At 67.1% G+C, this 18950-nt stretch overlaps 1 protein-coding gene and 1 long non-coding RNA gene across 2 annotated transcripts; both read right to left on the bottom strand.

Annotated features, from left to right (window-relative positions):
* Positions 1 to 4: 4 nt before the first annotated feature.
* On the bottom strand, positions 5 to 2063 carry LOC141734952 (uncharacterized). The gene is made up of 4 exons (XR_012584618.1): positions 1985 to 2063; positions 797 to 1122; positions 218 to 251; positions 5 to 103 (listed from the first exon to the last, which is right to left on the bottom strand). It is a non-coding gene; the product is annotated as an uncharacterized LOC141734952 (long non-coding RNA).
* Positions 2064 to 3757: 1694 nt separating this feature from the next.
* CLIP3 (CAP-Gly domain containing linker protein 3) lies at positions 3758 to 18548 on the bottom strand. The gene is made up of 14 exons (XM_074567358.1): positions 18504 to 18548; positions 16425 to 16565; positions 15279 to 15418; positions 14350 to 14443; positions 12596 to 12757; positions 11382 to 11500; positions 9534 to 9770; positions 8202 to 8337; positions 6110 to 6232; positions 5689 to 5817; positions 4919 to 5042; positions 4465 to 4529; positions 3935 to 4007; positions 3758 to 3814 (listed from the first exon to the last, which is right to left on the bottom strand). Exons 2-14 carry the CDS (start codon positions 16555 to 16557, stop codon positions 3760 to 3762), a joined length of 1590 nt encoding a protein of 529 aa, XP_074423459.1. The 5' UTR covers positions 16558 to 16565; positions 18504 to 18548; the 3' UTR covers positions 3758 to 3759.
* Between the last annotated feature and the right edge of the window lie 402 nt (positions 18549 to 18950).

Genomic DNA, 18950 nt, shown 5'->3' with positions numbered 1-18950 from the left:
GTCGGTCACTCACATCCCCCGCCAGCTGGGCAAAGAGCCTCCGGAATTGCCGCACCTCCTCGCTCTCGTTGGCATCCACCGTGGAGATGTGGGTACGGGGGGGCTGGGGGGGGGGAGGGGATCAAAGGGTCAAGGGGACCCCCCCAAACCCGGTGGGGGATGCCAGGGTCGGGGGAACCCCAGAATCGGGGCGGGGGGGGGGGGGAAGGTCACTTACCGGGGGCTCGGGGTTATACTGGGCGGCTGCTTCGCTGTGGGGGAGGTGGGGGGGGAGCCGGGGGGGGTCAGAGCGCCCCGAGGTGACCCTGGTCCCCAGGGCCACACACCCCCCCCCCCCCGGTGTCCCCCCAGTCCCACGTCCCCCTGTGGTCCCCCAAAACCCATGACTCCGGTGTCCTCGGTGTCCCCAAAGTCCCTTTGGTGTCCCCCGTGTCCCCCAACTCCACACCCCCAATGTCCTCCCGTGTGCCCAATGCCCCCCCGTGGCCCCCCCCATGCCCCCCCCAACCCCTATGACCCCCATGTCCCCAATGTCCCTCTGTGTCCTCCCCACCTCCACATCCCCGTGTCCCCCCAGCCCCACGTCCCCATCGTTGGGGATATGTCCCCATGTCCCCAATGCCCCCCGTTTCCCCAGTACCCCCCCGTGTCCCCCAGCCCCACGTCCCCATCGTTGGGGATACGTCCCCATGTCCCCAATGCCCCCCTGTGTCCCCAATACCCCCCGTGTCCCCCTAACCCCATGTCCCCAGTGCCCCCCCCCCCCCCCCGGCCACGTCCCCGAGGTCCCCCTCACCTGATGGCGCTGATGACGCCCCCCAGGACCCCCATGGCCCCCCCGGCGCCCCCGCGCCCCCCCGCACCCCCCCCGCTCAGCAGCCCCCCCAGCACCGAGCCGATGCCCCCGGGGAGCCCCCCCCGCCTCCCCCGCCCCCGCCCCCCCCAGCAGCCCCTTCACCAGGAACATGGTCCCCACAAAGGGGGGGCACTGGCAGCACTGGGGGGGTTACTGGGAGCGCTGGAGGGCGGTACTGGGGGTTACTGGGAGAGCTGGGGGAGACGAGGGGGTTACTGGGAGCGCTGGAGGGCGGTGCTGGAGGTTACTGGGAGCGCTGGGAGAGGCTGGAAGAGAAGGCGAGAGCAGCGTTAGGTGACACCATAGGCACTATAGGCTCCTCCGCATCCTATAGCCCCACCTGGCCCCACAGACACCCCCCCCATCCCCTATAGACCCCCCGGTCCCCTATAGACACCCCCAGGCCCTATAGACCCCCATTGTCTATAGGCCTCCCCAAAACCCATGAGCCCCTCCCAACACTGGGGGTGCCGGGGGGATCCCCTATAGAGCCCTCCAGAGCCCCCAGCCCTATAGATAACACTCCACCCCCCCCCTCAGAACTGGGGAGCCCCCAGGCCCTATAGGTAGCTCCAGGCCCTATGGATCACTCCAGCCCTATAGTCCCCCTGGGCCCCGCGGATCCCCCATCCCTATAGATAGACCCGGTCTCTGTGGATCCTCTCAGGACCCAGGCCCTGTGGATCCCCCCAGGCCCCCATAGATACCCTGGGCCCTACAGATCCTTTGGGGCCTACAGACCCCTCAGGCCCTATTGGATCCCTCCAGGCCCTATGGATCCCCCAGCCCTATAGACAGCCCAGGCCCTGAGGATCCTCCCAGCCCCTAGGGATCCATAGGTCCTACAGGGCCCTTTGGGTGCTACAGATCCCCCCGGGCCTACAGGTCCTCTTGGGCCCTATGGATCCCCCCAGCCCTATAGACCCCCCGGGGCCCTATAGACCTCCCTGGGCCCTTAACGGTGCCCCCGGGCCCTAATAGACGCCCCCTCTCCCGCCTCCGGGTGGGATTTCCGGGAACAGGGCGGGGCCGGGGCTGAGTCACCGAGCCGTTAGGGGGAAGGAAGGACCGGAAGGTCCCGGGGGGGTCCCGGTTGGGGAACGGGGGGTCCCGGGGGCGTCCCGGTACCTGCGGCGGCAGCGGCGGCGGCGGCGACCGGGGAGCGACTGCGGGACCCGCCCGAGGACCCAGGCGTCCGGGAGGGGGGCGTGGCCTAGCGCGGGAGGGGGCGTGGCCTAGCGCGGAGGGGGCGTGGCCGAGCAGTGCGGCGCCCGCTGCTGCCCGAGGGAAGGGGCGGAGCCAGGCAGGGGCGTGTCCACCCAGGGGAAAGGGACAGCGCCTTTCCGGTCGCGCGTGTGACGTCACCGCGGTGCGCCGGAACAAGATGGCGGCGATGGCGGGCGTGGGTGGGGGGGGCCCCGCCCGAGGGAGACGCCGCGTGTCCCCCGCCCCCCCCCCCCCAGCCCCGAGGTCCCCCCGTATCCCCACCACCCCCCCCGCCCATCTTGGGGGTCCCCGTGTGTCCCCCCCCGCGTCCCAGCGCCCCGCCCCCCTCCATGTCTCCCTCCGGCATTGGGGTGTCGCCCCCCGCAGCTGTGAGTCACCCCCACATGTGCCCCCCCGCCCCCTCCAGGTTTGGGGGTCCCCCATGTGCCCCCCTCCGGCGTTGGAGTCCCGTTCCCCCCGCCATGTCCCTACCCGACTTTGGAGTTTCCCCCCCCCGGAGCCGTGGGACGTACAAAGGTGTTTATTGGTGGCAGAAGCGGGTCCGGGGGACCATGCGGCAGCGGGGGGGGGCGGGGGACATTAAAGCCACTCACACGACCGCGGGGGAGGGGACGTTATTGCTACTGCGGGGGGGGGGGGGGGGGCAGGGAGCACGACGCCATCGGGCCCAGGCGTCCAGGGCCTCCCCCTCTGCGCCTCCCGGACGCCTGGGTCCCTTTTTTTGGGCGGGGGGGGGGGGGGGGGGGAAGGGGGGGAGGGATGTGTATGTGTGCATCCTCAACCCCACTAGCAGCCACTGGAGAATCCACCAAACCAGTATAAACCGGTTTTCCACGCACCCCCCCCCTCCCTCCCAGGGCATAATCAGTAGTTTCCAGAGTTAATGGCTCAGGAACAGGCTGGGGAAGGGCCCTGGCACGACCCCCCTCCTCCCCCAGCTGTAGTCAGTAGGTTCCAGAGTGAACGACTCAAAAGGGAGGGCAGGGTGGCATTGGCTGACTCCTCACAAAGGTAATCAGTAGGTTCCAGAGTGAACAGCCTGAAGGAATTGAGGTTGGGGGGTGGGGGGGAGGGGCAGAGATATTCCGGGAGTGGGCCTGGCATCAACGCCCTATAACGAATCAGTAGGTTCCAGAGTGAACAGTCCAGTATTGGGGGAGGGGGGGATGGAGCTAGCGGCAACACCCCACCACTGTCATCAGTAGGTTCCAGGGTAAACAACTCAAAACAGGGCTGGGATGGGCCAGGGGGAGGGGTCCGAGGGCCTGGCATCAGCTCAGCCCCACAAGGGTAATCAGTAGCTTCCAGAGTAAACAGCCCAAACAAGGTGGGGGGGGGGGGGGAGGAGCTGGGGGAAGGGGCTGGCATCAGCCAAAGCCCCATCACTGTAATCAGTAGGTTCCAGGGTGAACAGCCTAAAACAGGCGTTGGGGGAGGGAGGGGATCAACTCCCCCCCCCATCCCCCGCCCCAGTCACTGTAATCAGTAGGTTCCAGAGTGAACGGCCCGGCGCAAGGAGGGGGTCGGAGAGGGGGTGTGTGTGGGGGGGGAAGGGGCATCACATCACAGTCTCCCCGGGGCAGGGGAGGGGCCAAGGCACTGGGTGGGGGAGGGGCGGCAGGGGGGGGAGGGGAGGGCAGCGCGGCGGGGGGTGTGTGTGTGTTGGGGGGGGGGTGTTAGGACTGCATCTCGGCCCGCAGCATCCAGGGGAACCAGCAGCAGAAGAGTAACCTGGGGACAGAGGGAACAGTGTGGGCACGGGGGGGGGGGGGAAACACACTGTGGTGTCCCCATGTGTGTGTCCCCCCCCCTCCAACCCCCCCCGCGGTGTCCCCACGTCCCGCCCCCCACCTGGAGAAGGAGCTCTCTGAGGTGATGTCCTTCGGGGTCCGCACCGCTGGGAAGTTGCGCTTGGGCTGTGACACTGTGGGGACACGGGGGGACAAGGGGACGTTGGGGGGGACACAGTCGTAGCGCGCGCACACACACACACACACACACCCCCCGCCGTGATAGCCAGCCAATCAGGGCACGGCTTTCCCCACCCATTGGCCAATCAGTGGGCGCGGGGAACCCCGGCAGCTCACCGGCCAATCAGCAGTGGCCTGGCCCGCCCCTGCTAGCCAATCAGCAGGGGGATGTCCCCTCCGCCGACCAATGAGCTGCTCTGTGCCCTGACAGCCAATCATCAGCTCCCCGCCCCACGCGACAGCCAATCATGAGGGCCCCGCCCCACCCGCCAGCCAATCGGCCACGCCTCACCCCGCCCAGCAGCCAATCAGCAGCAAGCTCTCCACCTGCCGGCCAACCAGCAGCACCCTGCCCCACGCGACAGCCAATCGTGAGGGCCCCGCCCTGCCCAGCAGCCAATCAGGACTCACCGGTGACCTGCTGCACCTTCTTTTCGGGGGCGCCGTCCCCCGGCTCCTCCCGGGGACCCCCGACCCTGGGGGGTGGGGGGGTGGGGGGTGTCACCGGTGGGGGGGACACACGGGTCAGAGACCCGACCCCCCCCCCGTGTCCCCGATGTCTCGCTGTGTCCCCTCCCCGCCCCCTCCATGTCCCCTCCACACCCCGCTGTCCCTGTGGCCCCCCCGCAATGTCCCCCCCTCCCTGCACCCAACCCCCCTCCCCGCATCCTCCCAGTGTCCCCGATGCCCCCCCCAACCCCGTGTCCACTCTGCCCCCCCCCCACGGCCCCCCCGTGTCCCCCCATCCCCGTCCCCCGCAATGCCCCCCACCTCCCTCCGCACCCCCCCTCTCCCAACGCGCCCCCAATATCCCCCCATCCCCGTGTCGTCTCCCCACCCCACCCCGTGTCCCCGTGTCCCCCACCTCTGGACACGGGAGGGGGGGGCGAAGATGCCGTGTTTGGGGGGGCAGGAGAAGTACCGCACCCCGAACACCGACCCGTCGTGCTTCCCGCCGGCCGAGTCCAGCTCCACCCCGAACCAGTACCCTGGGGGGGGGGGGGACACCGAGGGGGTGTCACATGGGGGGGACACTGGAGGGTGTCCCAATGGGGGGGGTCCCATGGGGGGAGTCCTGGGGTCCCGAGGTCGGGGGGGGGGGGGGGGATGTCCCACGGGGACAATCCCAGTGGAGGTTCCATCCCGTGGGGGGGCCTTGGCCCCGGGGGGAGGGGGTCCCAAGGGGGGGGTCGCCAGTGGAGGTCCAATGGGGGGGCGGGGGGGGGGTGTGTGTGTGTGTGTCTCAACCCTGGGGGGGTTCCGAGGGGGTGGACGTCCCATGGGAGGGTCCCAAGGGGAAAATGTCCCATTGCGGGCTCCCAGTGGAGGTCCCATGGGTGGGGGGGGGGGGGAACGTTCCATCGCGGGCGGGGGGTCCATGGTGGGGGCGCCCAAGGTGGGATATATTCGGGGGGGGGGGGGGGGGGGGTGTCCCAAAGGAGGGAGGTATCCCCCGGCGTAGGGGGGGTGTTCCAGCCCAGGGGGGGTCCATGGGGGGGGTCCCAAGGGTGGGGGAGGTCCCAGTGGAGGAAGTCCCAGCCCAGGGGGGGTCCCAATGCGGGGGGGGGGGGGGAGGGGGGGGGAAGGGGGGGCTGTCCCCGGTGGGGGGTGGGTCCCACAGAGCGGGGGTCTCACCGGGGGCGAAGTCGGTGCGCCCGTAGAACCGGGCCCGTCCCGGGCGCTGTCCGGCCACCAGCACCGCGTCCCCCGGGGCCACGCGTCGCCCCTCCCGGTCCAGCCAAGCCCCGCCCCGCTTCCGGGGCGCTGCGGGGGCGGGGTCAGGCCGGACACGCCCATCAGAGGCCACGCCCCTGCCACGCCCACCCCCCTGCTCCTCTCCCGGGGCGCGGCGGTGGCCACGCCCCCCCGCCCTCCCCCCGCCCCGGGCACGTCGTGCAGACCACGCCCCCACCCACACCCCCTGCCAATCACAGCCCCGCCCTCCCCCAGGCCCCGCCCCCGCGAGCCAGGCAGGGGCGGGGCCGGGGGGATACGTCACCTCCAGCCCGGCCCCGCCCCGCCAGGCCCCGCCCACCCCCGGGGGGCCCGGCCGTACCTCTCTTGTCCTTGCGGGCCTTGGGGGGGGCGGGGGCCGGGGGTCCCGGGGGGCTGCGGGGGGGGGACGGCGCCGGGGGCTGCTCCTCCGCCTTGGAGATCTTGGAGACGGAGGCGAAGACGCCTGCAGGGAGGGGGCGTCAGACCAGTACGGACCAGTACGGACCAGTACAGACCATCAGTGACCAGTACGGACCAGTACCGACCAGCACAGACCAGTATGGACCATCATGGACCAGTATGGACCAGTACGGACCATCAGTGACCAGTACGGACCAGTACCGACCAGCACAGACCAGTACGGACCATCATGGACCAGTATGGACCAGTACGGACCAGTACGGACCATCAGTGACCAGTACGGACCAGTACCGACCAGCACAGACCAGTACGGACCATCATGGACCAGTATGGACCAGTACGGACCAGCACAGACCAGTACCAACCATCATGGACCAGTACCGACCATCAGTGACCAGTACGGACCAGTACGGACCATACGTGACCAGTATGGACCAGTACTGACCAGCACAGACCAGTACGGACCAGTATGGACCAGTACGGACCATCAGTGACCAGTACGGACCAGTACGGACCATCCGTGACCAGTATGGACCAGTACTGACCAGCACAGACCAGTACGGACCAGTACGGACCATCAGTGACCAGTACGGACCAGTACCGACCAGCACAGACCAGTACCGACCATTATGGACCAGTACCGACCAGCACAGACCAGTACCGACCATCAGTGACCAGTATGGACCGGTACTGACCAGCACAGACCAGTACCGACCACCATGGACCAGTACCGACCAGCGCAGACCAGTACCGACCACCAGTGACCAGTATGGACCAGTACTGACCAGCACAGACCAGTACAGACCAGTACGGACCATCAGTGACCAGTACGGACAAGTACCGACCAGCACAGACCAGTACCGACCATTATGGACCAGTACCGACCATCAGTGACCAGTATGGACCGGTACCGACCATCAGTGACCAGTATGGACCAGTACTGACCAGCACAGACCAGTACCGACCATCATGGACCTTTACCGACCAGCACAGACCAGTACCGACCATCAGTGACCAGTATGGACCAGTACTGACCAGCACAGACCAGTACTGACCATTATGGACCAGTACCGACCATCAGTGACCAGTATGGACCAGTACCGACCAGCACAGACCAGTACTGACCATTATGGACCAGTACCGACCATCAGTGACCAGTATGGACCAGTACTGACCAGCATAGACCAGTACCGACCATTATGGACCAGTACGGACCATCAATGACCATTATGGACCAGTACGGACCATCAGTGACCAGTATGGACCAGTACCGACCATCAATGACCATTATGGACCAGTACGGACCATCAGTGACCAGTATGGACCAGTACCGACCATCAATGACCATTATGGACCAGTACCGACCATCAGTGACCAGTATGGACCAGTACCGACCATCAATGACCATTATGGACCAGTACCGACCATCAGTGACCAGTATGGACCAGTACTGACCAGCACAGACCAGTACCGACCATTATGGACCAGTACGGACCATCAATGACCATTATGGACCAGTACGGACCATCAGTGACCAGTATGGACCAGTACCGACCATTAATGACCATTATGGACCAGTACGGACCATCAGTGACCAGTATGGACCAGTACCGACCATCAATGACCATTATGGACCAGTACCAACCATCAGTGACCAGTATGGACCAGTACCGACCATCAATGACCATTATGGACCAGTACTGACCATCAGTGACCAGTATGGACCAGTACCGACCATCAATGACCAGCACAGGCCATTACCACTCTGCATACCAACAATCCAGACGGACTGGGATGGGCTTGGATACGCCAGTACATCCCAGTATGGCCCAGTACACCCCAGTATGGCCCGGTGCACCCCGGGGACACAGCTGACAACCCGCCCAAGACCCCCCCAGCCCCAGGGCCCGGGGTTTCCTGCCACACCTTGAGGGACCCGGGTGGCTGGGGGTGTCCCCAAGGGACCCAGGCGTGTCCCCCCCGCCCCCCCTGGGGTCCCCAGGGGTCCGTACCCTGCTTGGGGGGGCAGATGAAGTAGCGGACCCCCCCCACGCTGCCGTCGTTCTTGCCCTCGGGCTCGTCCAGCTCCACCCCCGCCCACTGCCCGCTGGCGAAGGCCGTGGTGCCGCAGAACCGCAGGGTCCCCACCTGGGGGGGGGGGACAGGGACGGGGACAAACGGCAGCCTTGGGTGTCCCCTGCGCCCCAAAACCCCCATCACCTCCCCCCCTTCGCCCCCATTTTCCCCCCCGTAGCCCCCCCCAGCATCCCCACCCACAGCATCCCGCAGCCGCACAGGTGCTTCCTGCGCCCCCTGGGACTCCCAGACCCCCCCAAACCCCCTCCGTGTCCCCCAAAACCCCATTATTCACCCCAAACCCCCCTCCTTTCACCCCAGTTTCCCCCCCCCGCATCCTCACCTAGAGCATCCTGCGGCTGCACAGGTGCTTCTCGCGCCCCCTGGGACTCCCAGACCCCCCCAAAACCCCTCTGTACACCCCCAAACCCCATTATTCACCCCAAAACGCCACTATTCACCCCAAAACCCTCCTTTCACCCCAGTTTTCCACCCCGTGCCTCCCCCCGAGCATCCCATGGCTGCACAGGTGCTTCTTGCGCTCCCTGGGATTCCCAGACCCCCCCAAACCCCCTCTACGCACCCCCAAACCCCCTCTATACCCCCTCTGTGTCTGCCCAAACCCCATTATTCACCCCAAAATGCCACTATTCACCCCAAAACCCTCCTTTCACTCCAGTTTTCCCCCCCCGTGCCCCCCCGGCATCCCCACCCGGAGCATCCCGCGGCTGCACGGGCGCTCGCCTGCGCCCCATCGTGTCGTGTCCCCCCCACCCCCCGCTGCCCCGCGTCCCCCCACCTTCCCTGCACAGGTGCTTCTTGCGCCCCCTGGGATTCCCAGACCCCCCCAAACCCCCTCTATACCCCCTCTGTGTCCCCCCAAACCCCATTATTCACCCCAAAACGCCATTATTCACTCCCAAACCCTCCTTTCACCCCAGTTTTCCCCCCCGTGCCCCCCCAGCATCCCCACCCGGAGCATCCCATGGCTGCACAGGTGCTTCTTGTGCCCCCTGGGATTCCCAGACCCCCCCAAACCCCCTCTACTCACCCCCAAACCCCCTCTATACCCCCTCTGTGTCCCCCCAAACCCCATTATTCACCCCAAAACCCTCCTTTCACCCCAGTTTTCCCCCCCGTGGCCCCCCGGCATCCCCACCCAGAGCATCCCGCGGCTGCACGGGCGCTCGCCTGCGCACCGTCGCGGGGTGCTGCCGGGGGGGGTGTCATGTCCCCCCTGCCCCCCCGCCGCCCCGCGTCCCCCCCACCTTCCCGCCGTCGATGCGGACGCGGTCGCCCAGCTGGAGGCCGAGGCAGAGCAGCATGAGGTTGCCGGGCAGGTTGTCGTAGTTGGGGAGGGTGACGCGGGGGAGGCTGCAGCTGAGGGGCACCGCGTCCAGCAGCAGCCGCCGCAGCTCCCGCGCCGCCAGCGCCGCCTCCGCCTTGTCCAGCGCCATGTCCGTGGGGTCCGGCACCACCTCGGCCGCCACCTGACCCTTGCTGTTCTAATGGGGGGGGGTGGAGGGTTGGAGGGCACCCCGACAACCCCTGGGGGGGCTGCGCGTGGACTCTCCGGACCCCCGATAGCTCTGACACCCCTTGGCACCCCCCAATCCCTCCCTACACCCCCCAGGACCCCTCAACCCTACCCAACAGCCCCAGTACCCCAGTGCCTGATACCCCAGTACCCCCAAATCACCCCAGTACCCCAGTACCTGATAACCCAATACCCCCCAATCACCCCAGTACCCCCCAATCACCCCAGTACCCCAGTACCTGATACCCCAGTACCCCCAAACCACCCCAGTACCCCCCAGTACCCCAGTGCCTGATACCCCAGTACCCCCAAATCACCCCAGTACCCCAGTGCCTGATACCCCAGTACCCCCCAATCGCCCCAGTACCCCTCAGTACCCCAGTGCCTGATACCCCAGTACCCCCCAATCACCCCAGTACCCCCCAATCACCCCAGTACCCCAGTACCTGATACCCCAGTACCCCCAAACCACCCCAGTACCCCCCAGTACCCCAGTGCCTGATACCCCAGTACCCCCAAATCACCCCAGTACCCCAGTGCCTGATACCCCAGTACCCCCCAATCGCCCCAGTACCCCTCAGTACCCCAGTGCCTGATACCCCAGTACCCCCCAATCACCCCAGTATCCCCAAATCACCCCAGTACCCCAGTACCTGATACCCCAGTACCCTCAAACCCCCCAGTACCCCAGTGCCTGATACCCCAGTACCCCCCAATCGCCCCAATACCCCTCAGTACCCCAGTACCTGACACCCCAGTACCCCCAATCGCCCCCCAAAGCCTCCGTCCCTCCGTAGCCCTAATACCCCAATCCCCCCCCCACCCCCTCTTAATACCCCCCAGTACCCCAATCCCTCCCAGTATACCCCAACACTCCCCAGTACCCCAGGCCCTCCTGGTTCCCCCCTCCCACGCCCCCCCAGTACCCCAATCCCTCCTGATACACCCCAATAACCCCCAACACCCCCCAATACCTCGTTACACCCCCAATCCCCCAACCCCTCCCACTACCCCCCAGTACCCCGATCCCCCCAACACCCTTCAATACCCCCAATCCCCCCCATACCCCGACCCCCCCAGTGCCCCCCAGTACCCCAATCCCCCAACACCCTTCAATCCCCCCATCCCTCCCGTACCCCGACCCCCCCAAGTGCCCCCCAGTGCCCCCCAGTACCCCGATCCCCCCCAACACCCTTCAATCCCCCCAATTCCCCCCATACCCCGACCCCCCCAGTGCCCCCCAGTCTCCCAACACCCTTTAATCCCCCCGTACCCCGACCCCCCCAGTGCCCCCCAGTATCCCAATCCCCCAACACCCCTCAATACCCCCTACTACCCCCAGCCCCCCAACACCCCAAGCGCCCCCCAGCCCCTCCCAATGCCCCCCAACCCCCTGTGACACCCCCAACCCCCCCCCCCAGCTCCCAGTCCCCCAACCGCCCCAGCGCCCCCCACCCCCTCCCAATACCCTCCAGTACCCCCCAGTTCCCCTCATTCTCCCCAATCCCCGCCCCCCGCCAACGCCCCAACCCCTCCCCATCCCCCCAATCCCCACCCCCCCGGACCCCCCCCCAGGTACCCGGAGGGCCGGGTCGGCCCCGTGCTCCAGCAGGCAGCGCACGGCGCCCAGGCAGAGGTTGGAGGCGGCGATGTGCAGGGCCGTCCCGTGGCTGAAGTCGCTGCAGGTCGAGTGCAGCACTGCGGGGGGAAACTGAGGCACGGCACGGCCACCCGCCGCCCGGCCCCCCCGCTGTCCTGCCCCCCACCCAGGGGATGCCGGTGTCCTGCCCCTGGGGAACCCGCTGTCCCTCTACCCCCGGGGACCCCGGTGTCCTTCCATCCACGAACCCCGGTGTCCTGCCCCTGGGGACATCCATGTCCCACCCTCCAGGGACCCCAGTGTCCTGCTCCAGGGGACATCAGTGTCCCTTTACCCCAGGGGACCCCAGTGTCCTGCTCTAGGGGACCCCAGTGTCCTGCCCCTGGGGACGTCAATGTCCCTTTACTCCAGGGGACCCCGGTGTCCTGCTCCAGGGGACCCCAGTGTCCTTCCATCCATGAACCCCAGTGTCCTGCCCCTGGGGACATCAATGTCCCACCCTCCAGGGACCCCAGTGTCCTGCTCCAGGGGACATCAGTGTCCCTTTACCCCAGGGGACCCCAGTGTCCTGCTCTAGGGGACCCCAGTGTCCTGCCCCTGGGGACGTCAATGTCCCTTTACTCCAGGGGACCCCGGTGTCCTGCTCCAGGGGACCCCAGTGTCCTTCCATCCATGAACCCCAGTGTCCTGCCCCTGGGGACATCAATGTCCCTTTACCCCAGGGGACCCCAGTGTCCTGCTCTAGGGGACCCCAGTGTCCTGCCCCTGGGGACGTCAATGTCCCTTTACCCCAGGGGACCCCAGTGTCCTTCCATCCACGAACCCCGGTGTCCTGCCCCTGGGGACGTCAATGTCCCTTTACCCCAGGGGACCCCAGTGTCCTGCTCCCCAGGGGACCCCAATGCTCTTTCCTCCAGGTTCTTCCCTCCAGGGATCCCGGTGTCTTTATCCCCCTGGACCCCAAAGTCCTGCCCCCAAGGGACCCCAATGTCCCGCGTCCCTGGGACCCCGGTGTCCCTCTCCCCACAGACCCCAGTGTCCTCATCCGCTGGCGACCCCAACGCGCAGCCCCCAGGGACTCCGACACCCTTCCCTCTGAGGACCCCGACGCCCTGCCCCTGGGGACACCGGCATCCTCCACCCGGGGGACTGCGGTGGCCCCTGACCTGACCCCGCGCCAGGATGCCCCTCACCTCGGGGGGCCGCCGCCCGCAGGAGGGTGCGGATGAGCTCGGGGACGTCGAAGTAGGCGGCGTAATGGAGGGCGTTCATGTGGGTCCAGCGGCTGCGCAGCGTCACGTCCCCCCCCAGCGCCAGCAGCCGCGTCGAGAGGCGCACGGCCGCCGCCGGGTCCCCTGCGGCAGGGACACCCGGCGTGGGGACGGGGACGTCGCCCAGGGGGCACCCACCACGGGGACGGCACTGCCCGGGGGGGCGCCGCAACTGGGGGTGGTGGGGACGTGGGGACGCTGGGGGTGTGGGGACATCGGGACTGGGGATACTGGGGACACAGGGACGCTGAGGATGTGGGGACATCGGGACTGGGGATACTGGGGACGTGGGGACATTGGGACTGGGGATACTGGGGACACAGGGACGCTGGGGATGTGGGGACATCGGGACGGGGGACACTGGGGACGTGGGGACGCTGGGGACGTGGGGACATCGGGGCATCGGGACTGGGGACACCAGGGACGTGGGGACACTGGGGATGTGGGAATGGTGGGACTGGGAATACTGGGGACACGGGGACACTGGGGACATGGGGACATCGGGACGGGGGACACCGGGGACGTGGGGACGCTGGGGACATGGGGACATCAGGACTGGGGATACCGGGGACATGGGGACACTGGGGACATGGGAATGGTGGGACTGGGAATACTGGGGACGTGGGGACACTGGGGACGTGGGGACATTGGGACCAGGGATACTGGGGACACGGGGACACTGGGGTTGTGGGGACATCGGGACTGGGGACACCGGGGACGTGGGGACGCTGGGGACGTGGGAATGGTGGGACTGGGGATACTGGGGACACAGGGACGCTGGGGATGTGGGGACATCGGGACTGGGGATACTGGGGACGTGGGGACGCTGGGGACATGGGGACATCAGGACTGGGGATACCGGGGACATGGGGACACTGGGGACATGGGGACATCGGGACTGGGGACACCGGGGACGTGGGGACATCGGGACCAGGGATACTGGGGACACAGGGATGCTGGGGATGTGGGGACATTGGGACTGGGGACACTGGGGACGTGGGGACGCTGGGGATGTGGGGACATCGGGACTGGGGATACTGGGGAAGTGGGGACGCTGGGGACATGGGGACATCGGGACTGGGGATACTGGGGACGTGGGGACGCTGGGGACATGGGGACATCGGGACGGGGGACACTGGGGACATGGGGACACTGGGGGTGTGGGAATGGTGGGACTGGGAATACTGGGGACGTGGGGACACTGGGGACGTGGGGACATCGGGACTGGGGATACCGGGGACGTGGGGACACGGGATGTGGGGACATCGGGACTGGGGACACTGGGGACGTGGGGACATTGGGGGTGTGGGAATGGTGGGACTGGGAATACTGGGGACGTGGGGACACTGGGGACGTGGGGACATCGGGACCGGGGATACCGGGGACGTGGGGACACGGGATGTGGGGACATCGGGACTGGGGACACTGGGGACGTGGGGACACTGGGGGTGTGGGAATGGTGGGACTGGGAATACTGGGGACATGGGGACACGGGGGACGTGGGGACATCGGGACCGGGGATACCGGGGACGTGGGGACAGTGGGACTGGAGACGCTGGGGACATTGGGGACATTGGGCCACTGCCACCATGGGGACACTGGGATTGGGGATGTGGGGGCAGTGGGACTGGAGGGTGCCGGGGACGTGGGGACCCTGGGGACATGGGGACACCCACCCACGCCGTGGGCGCCGGCCTTGCAGGCGTAGTGCAGCAGCGTCATGTCCGTCAGCCCGTCCCGGTCATTCACGTGGCAGCCACGGCGCAGGATCTGCCCAGTACCACCAGTTACACACCAGTTCCCACCAGTGCCCCTCCCCCCGTCACCCCCAGTAACTCCCCTGGGGCACTCAGTCACCTCCCCGGTGCTCCCAGTGCCCTCCCAGTACCCTCCCAGTACCCTCCCAGTGCTGCCAGTCCTCCCCAGTTCCCCTCCCAGTGCTCCCAGTGACCTCCCAGTACCCTCCCTAGAGCTCCCACTCCTCCCCAGTTCCCCTCCCAGTGCTCCCAGTGACCTCCCAATGCCCTCCCTACAGCTCCCAGTCCTCCCCAGTTCCCCTCCCAGTGCTCCCAGTGACCTCCCAGTGCCCTCCCTAGAGCTCCCAGTCCTCCCCAGTTCCCCTCCCAGTGCTCCCAGATGCCCCCAGTTCCCCTCCCGGTGCTCCCAGTGACCTCCCAGTACCCTCCCTAGAGCTCCCAGTCCTCCCCAGTTCCCCTCCTGGTGCTCCCAGTGACATCCCAGTAACCTCCCAGTACCCTCCCTAGAGCTCCCAGTCCTCCCCAGTTCCCCTCCCGGTGCTCCCAGTGACATCCCAGTAACCTCCCAGTACCCGCCCTAGAGCTCTCAGACTCCCCCAGTTCCCCTCCCAGTGCTCCCAGTGACCTCCCAGTACCCTCCCTAGGGCTCCCAAACCCCCCCAGTTCCCCTCCCGGTGCCCCCAGTGACCCCCCAGTACCCTCCCAGTGCTCCCAGTCCTCCCCAGTTCCCCTCCCGGTGCTCCCAGTGACCTCCCAGTGCCCTCCCGGTGCTCCCAGTCCTCCCCACTTCCCTTCCCAGTGCTCCCAGTGCCCTCCCAGCACCCTCGCTGCCCCCCACCCCCCGCCACCTCATTGCCGATGACGTCGACGTTGTGCTGCACTTGGGGCACCCACTGGCGCAGGATGGCGAAGAGCTGGGGCACGGTGGTGCGGGGGTCCAGCAGGATCTCCCGGCACGCCGCGTCGTTCGGGTCGAAGAAGGTGAAAGCTGAGGGGGGGGGACGACGGACACGGACAGGGACAAGGAGGGGGACACGGAGGGAGACACAAAGGGACACAAGAGGGGGGCGCGGAGAGGCACTCCACGGTGCACAACCCCGTATCAGCCATCAGAGAATCCCCGCTTGGGGCCCCAGACCCCCCCAGTTCCCCTCCCAGTGCTCCCAGTGACCTCCCAGTACCCTCCTAATGCTCCCAGACCCCCCCCAGTTCCCCTCCCAGTGCTCCCAGTGACCTCCCAGTACCTTCCTAATGCTCCCAGACCCCCCCAGTTCCCCTCCCAGTGCTCCCAGTGACCTCCCAGTGCCCTCCTAATGCTCCCAGACCCCCCCAGTTCCCCTCCCAGTGCTCCCAGTGACCTCCCAGTACCCTCCTAATGCTCCCAGACCCCCCCCAGTTCCCCTCCCAGTGCTCCCAGTGACCTCCCAGTGCCCTCCCTAGAGCTCTGTGGGGGGTCCCTTGCCATGGGGGGAGCCTCTGTGACAAGGGGATGTGGGTGTCTCTGTCCCCGTGGGGGGATGCCGTCCCCACGGGGGCGGCGTCACTGTCCCCAGAGTGACGCACAGCCCCATAGCAGCCATTGGAGAATCCCCAGGATTCCCTCTTGGGACCCTCTGCCACACGTCCCTTTGCGGGGGAGGGTCCCTGTCCCCAGAGGAGGGGGGGGTGGGGTGGGGTGTCAGCTCCCCCACATTGCCCAACCCCATAGCAGCCACTACAGAATCCCCGCTGCGGTGTCCCCAACCCAGCCCCCCCCCAGCTTTTTTTTTTTTGGGGGGGGAGGGGGTGTTCCCTGTCCCCAAGGGGTCTCCGGTGCCCCTGGGGGGGGATCCCTGTCTTCAAACTGGGGGGGGGGGGTGTCCCTCTGCTACGGAGGGGTGGGGACGCCCCCGGGGGGGCTCAACCCTGTATCAGCCACCAGAGAGTCCCCGCCGGGCTCCCCCCCCCCTGCCCGGGGTTGGGGGTCCCCGTGGGGAGCGGGGGGGGGGTCTCACCGTAGTCCTTGGGCAGGGGCGCGGGGGCGGCGGGGTGAACCACCGGCTTCTTGCGGCGCTCCGGGGCCGGGCTGGGGGGGTCGGGGGGCGGCGCCCCCCCCGCAGGGGGGTCCCCCTCGCGCTCCTGCGTCATGGCGACGCCTGGGGGGAGGGGTGTCAGCGGGGGGGGGAGGGGGGGCGGAGGGAGGGGGGGGGAGGCGCCCGGGGACGACCACCCCCGCCAACCCCAACCCCCCCACCCCCGCACCATGGGGGGGGCAGGGGGGAATGGGGGCGGCGGGGGGGCTGCGATGGGGATAGGAGTGCTGGGATGGGGATACTGGGACGGGGATGGGGATACTGGGATGGGGATACTGGGATGGGAGCGGGATACTGGGATGGGGATGGGAGTACTGGGATGGGGATGCTGTGATGGGAGTGGGATACTGGGATGGGGATACTGGGATGGGGGTGGGAGTGCTGGGATAGGGATACTGGGATGGGGATACTGAGATGGGATACTGGGATGGGGCTACTGGGATGGGAATGCTGGGATAGGGTGGGAGTACTGGGATAGGGATACTGGGATGGGGATTGGGATACTGGGATGGGGCTACCGGGATGGGAATGCTGGGATGGGGATGCTGGGATGGGGCTACTGGGATGGGAGCGGGATACTGGGATGGGGATGGGAGTACTGGGATGGGGATACTGGGATGGGGATGGGGATACTGGGATGGGGATACTGGGATGGGAGCGGGATACTGGGATGGGGATGGGAGTACTGGGATGGGGATACTGGGATGGGGTTGGGAGTACTGGGATAGGGATACTGGGATGGGGATACTGGGATGGGAGCGGGATACTGGGATGGGGATACTGGGATGGGAATGCTGGGACGGGGATACTGGGATAGGGAAACTGGAATGGGGATAGTGGGATGGGAGCGGGATACTGGGATGGGGATGGGAGTGCTGCGATAGGAATACCGGGATGGGGATGGGATACTGGGGTGGGGATTGGGATACTGGGATAGGGAAACTGGAATGGAGATACAGGGGTGGGGCTACTGGGATGGGGATGGGAGTACTGGGATGGGGCTACTGGGATGGGAATGCTGGGATGGGGATGCTGTGATGGGAGTGGGATACTGGGATGGGGCTACTGGGATGGGGATGGAATACTGGGATGGGGCTACTGGGATGGGATACTGGGATGGGGATGGGATACTGGGATGGGGCTACTGGGATGGGAATGCTGGGATAGGGTGGGAGTACTGGGATAGGGATACTGGGATGGGGATTGGGATACTGAGATGGGGCTACTGGGATGAGGATGGGAGTACTGATGTGGGGATACTGGGATGGGGGTGGGGATACTGGGACTGGGATACTGGGATGGGGCTACTGGGATGGACGCGGGAGTACTGGGAGGGGGATACTGGGATGGGGACAGGGTTGGGGATGGGAATACTGGGATAGGGATGCTGGGATAGGGATGGTGGTACTGGTGTGGGGATACTGGGATGAGGATGGCTGTATTGGGATGGGGATACTGGGATGTGAATTGGAGTACGGGGATGGGGATACGGGTTGGAGATACTGGGATGAGGATGGGGATACTGGGATGAGGGTGGGGATACTGGGATGGGGATGGGATGGGAATACGGTGATAGGGATACTGGGATAGGGATGGCAGTACTGGTGCTGGCATACTGGGATGCGGATGAGTATACTGGGATGGAGGTACTGGGATGAGGATGGGGATCCTGGGATGGGGACCAGGATGCGGCTGGGCCCGAGGTACCAGGATGCGAACGGGGATGCGGTACCGGGATGGGGGCACCGGCGGGGGTGAGGGATGGGGAGGGGGACACGGGAGGGGACACCGGCGGGGACACCGCGGGGAGGGGGACACCGCGCTGGGGCCCGGCCGGGGCTGGGGGCCGGGGCCGGGCCGGGCCCGGGGATGCTCCGGGGCCGGGATAGGGGTGGCGGCCGCGGTGCGGGGCCGGGGGCGGGGGGGGGGAGTCCCGGGGCCGGGGCCGGTCCCGTCGCGTCCCCCCGCCCCCGTGTCCGTCCCCCCCCCCCCCCCCGGTACCTGCTGGGGACGCGGCCGGCGGGATGGGCGGGGCGCAGCGCGCATGCGCGGAACGGGGGCGGGGGGCGCGGGCGGGGCCAAGGGGGCGGGGGCTACAGGGGAGGGTGCATGGGGGCTATAGGGGAGGGAGTATGGGGGCTATAGGGGCTATGGGGGAGGGACTATGGGGGCTATAGGGGCTATGGGGGAGGGTGCATGGGGGCTATAGGGGAGGGAGTATGGGGGCTATAGGGGCTATGGGGGAGGGACTATGGGGGCTATAGTGGCTATGGGGGAGGGTGCATGGGGGCTATAGGGGAGGGAGTATGGGGGCTATAGGGGCTATGGGGGAGGGACTATGGGGGCTATAGTGGCTATGGGGGAGGGTGCATGGGGGCTATAGGGGAGGGAGTATGGGGGCTATAGGGGCTATGGGGGAGGGTGCATGGGGGCTATAGGGGCTATGGG

Source organism: Larus michahellis, chromosome 26, assembly GCF_964199755.1.
Source record: "Larus michahellis chromosome 26, bLarMic1.1, whole genome shotgun sequence".
Lineage (NCBI taxonomy): Eukaryota > Metazoa > Chordata > Aves > Charadriiformes > Laridae > Larus > Larus michahellis.
This window is presented reverse-complemented; position numbering and strand designations above follow the sequence as displayed.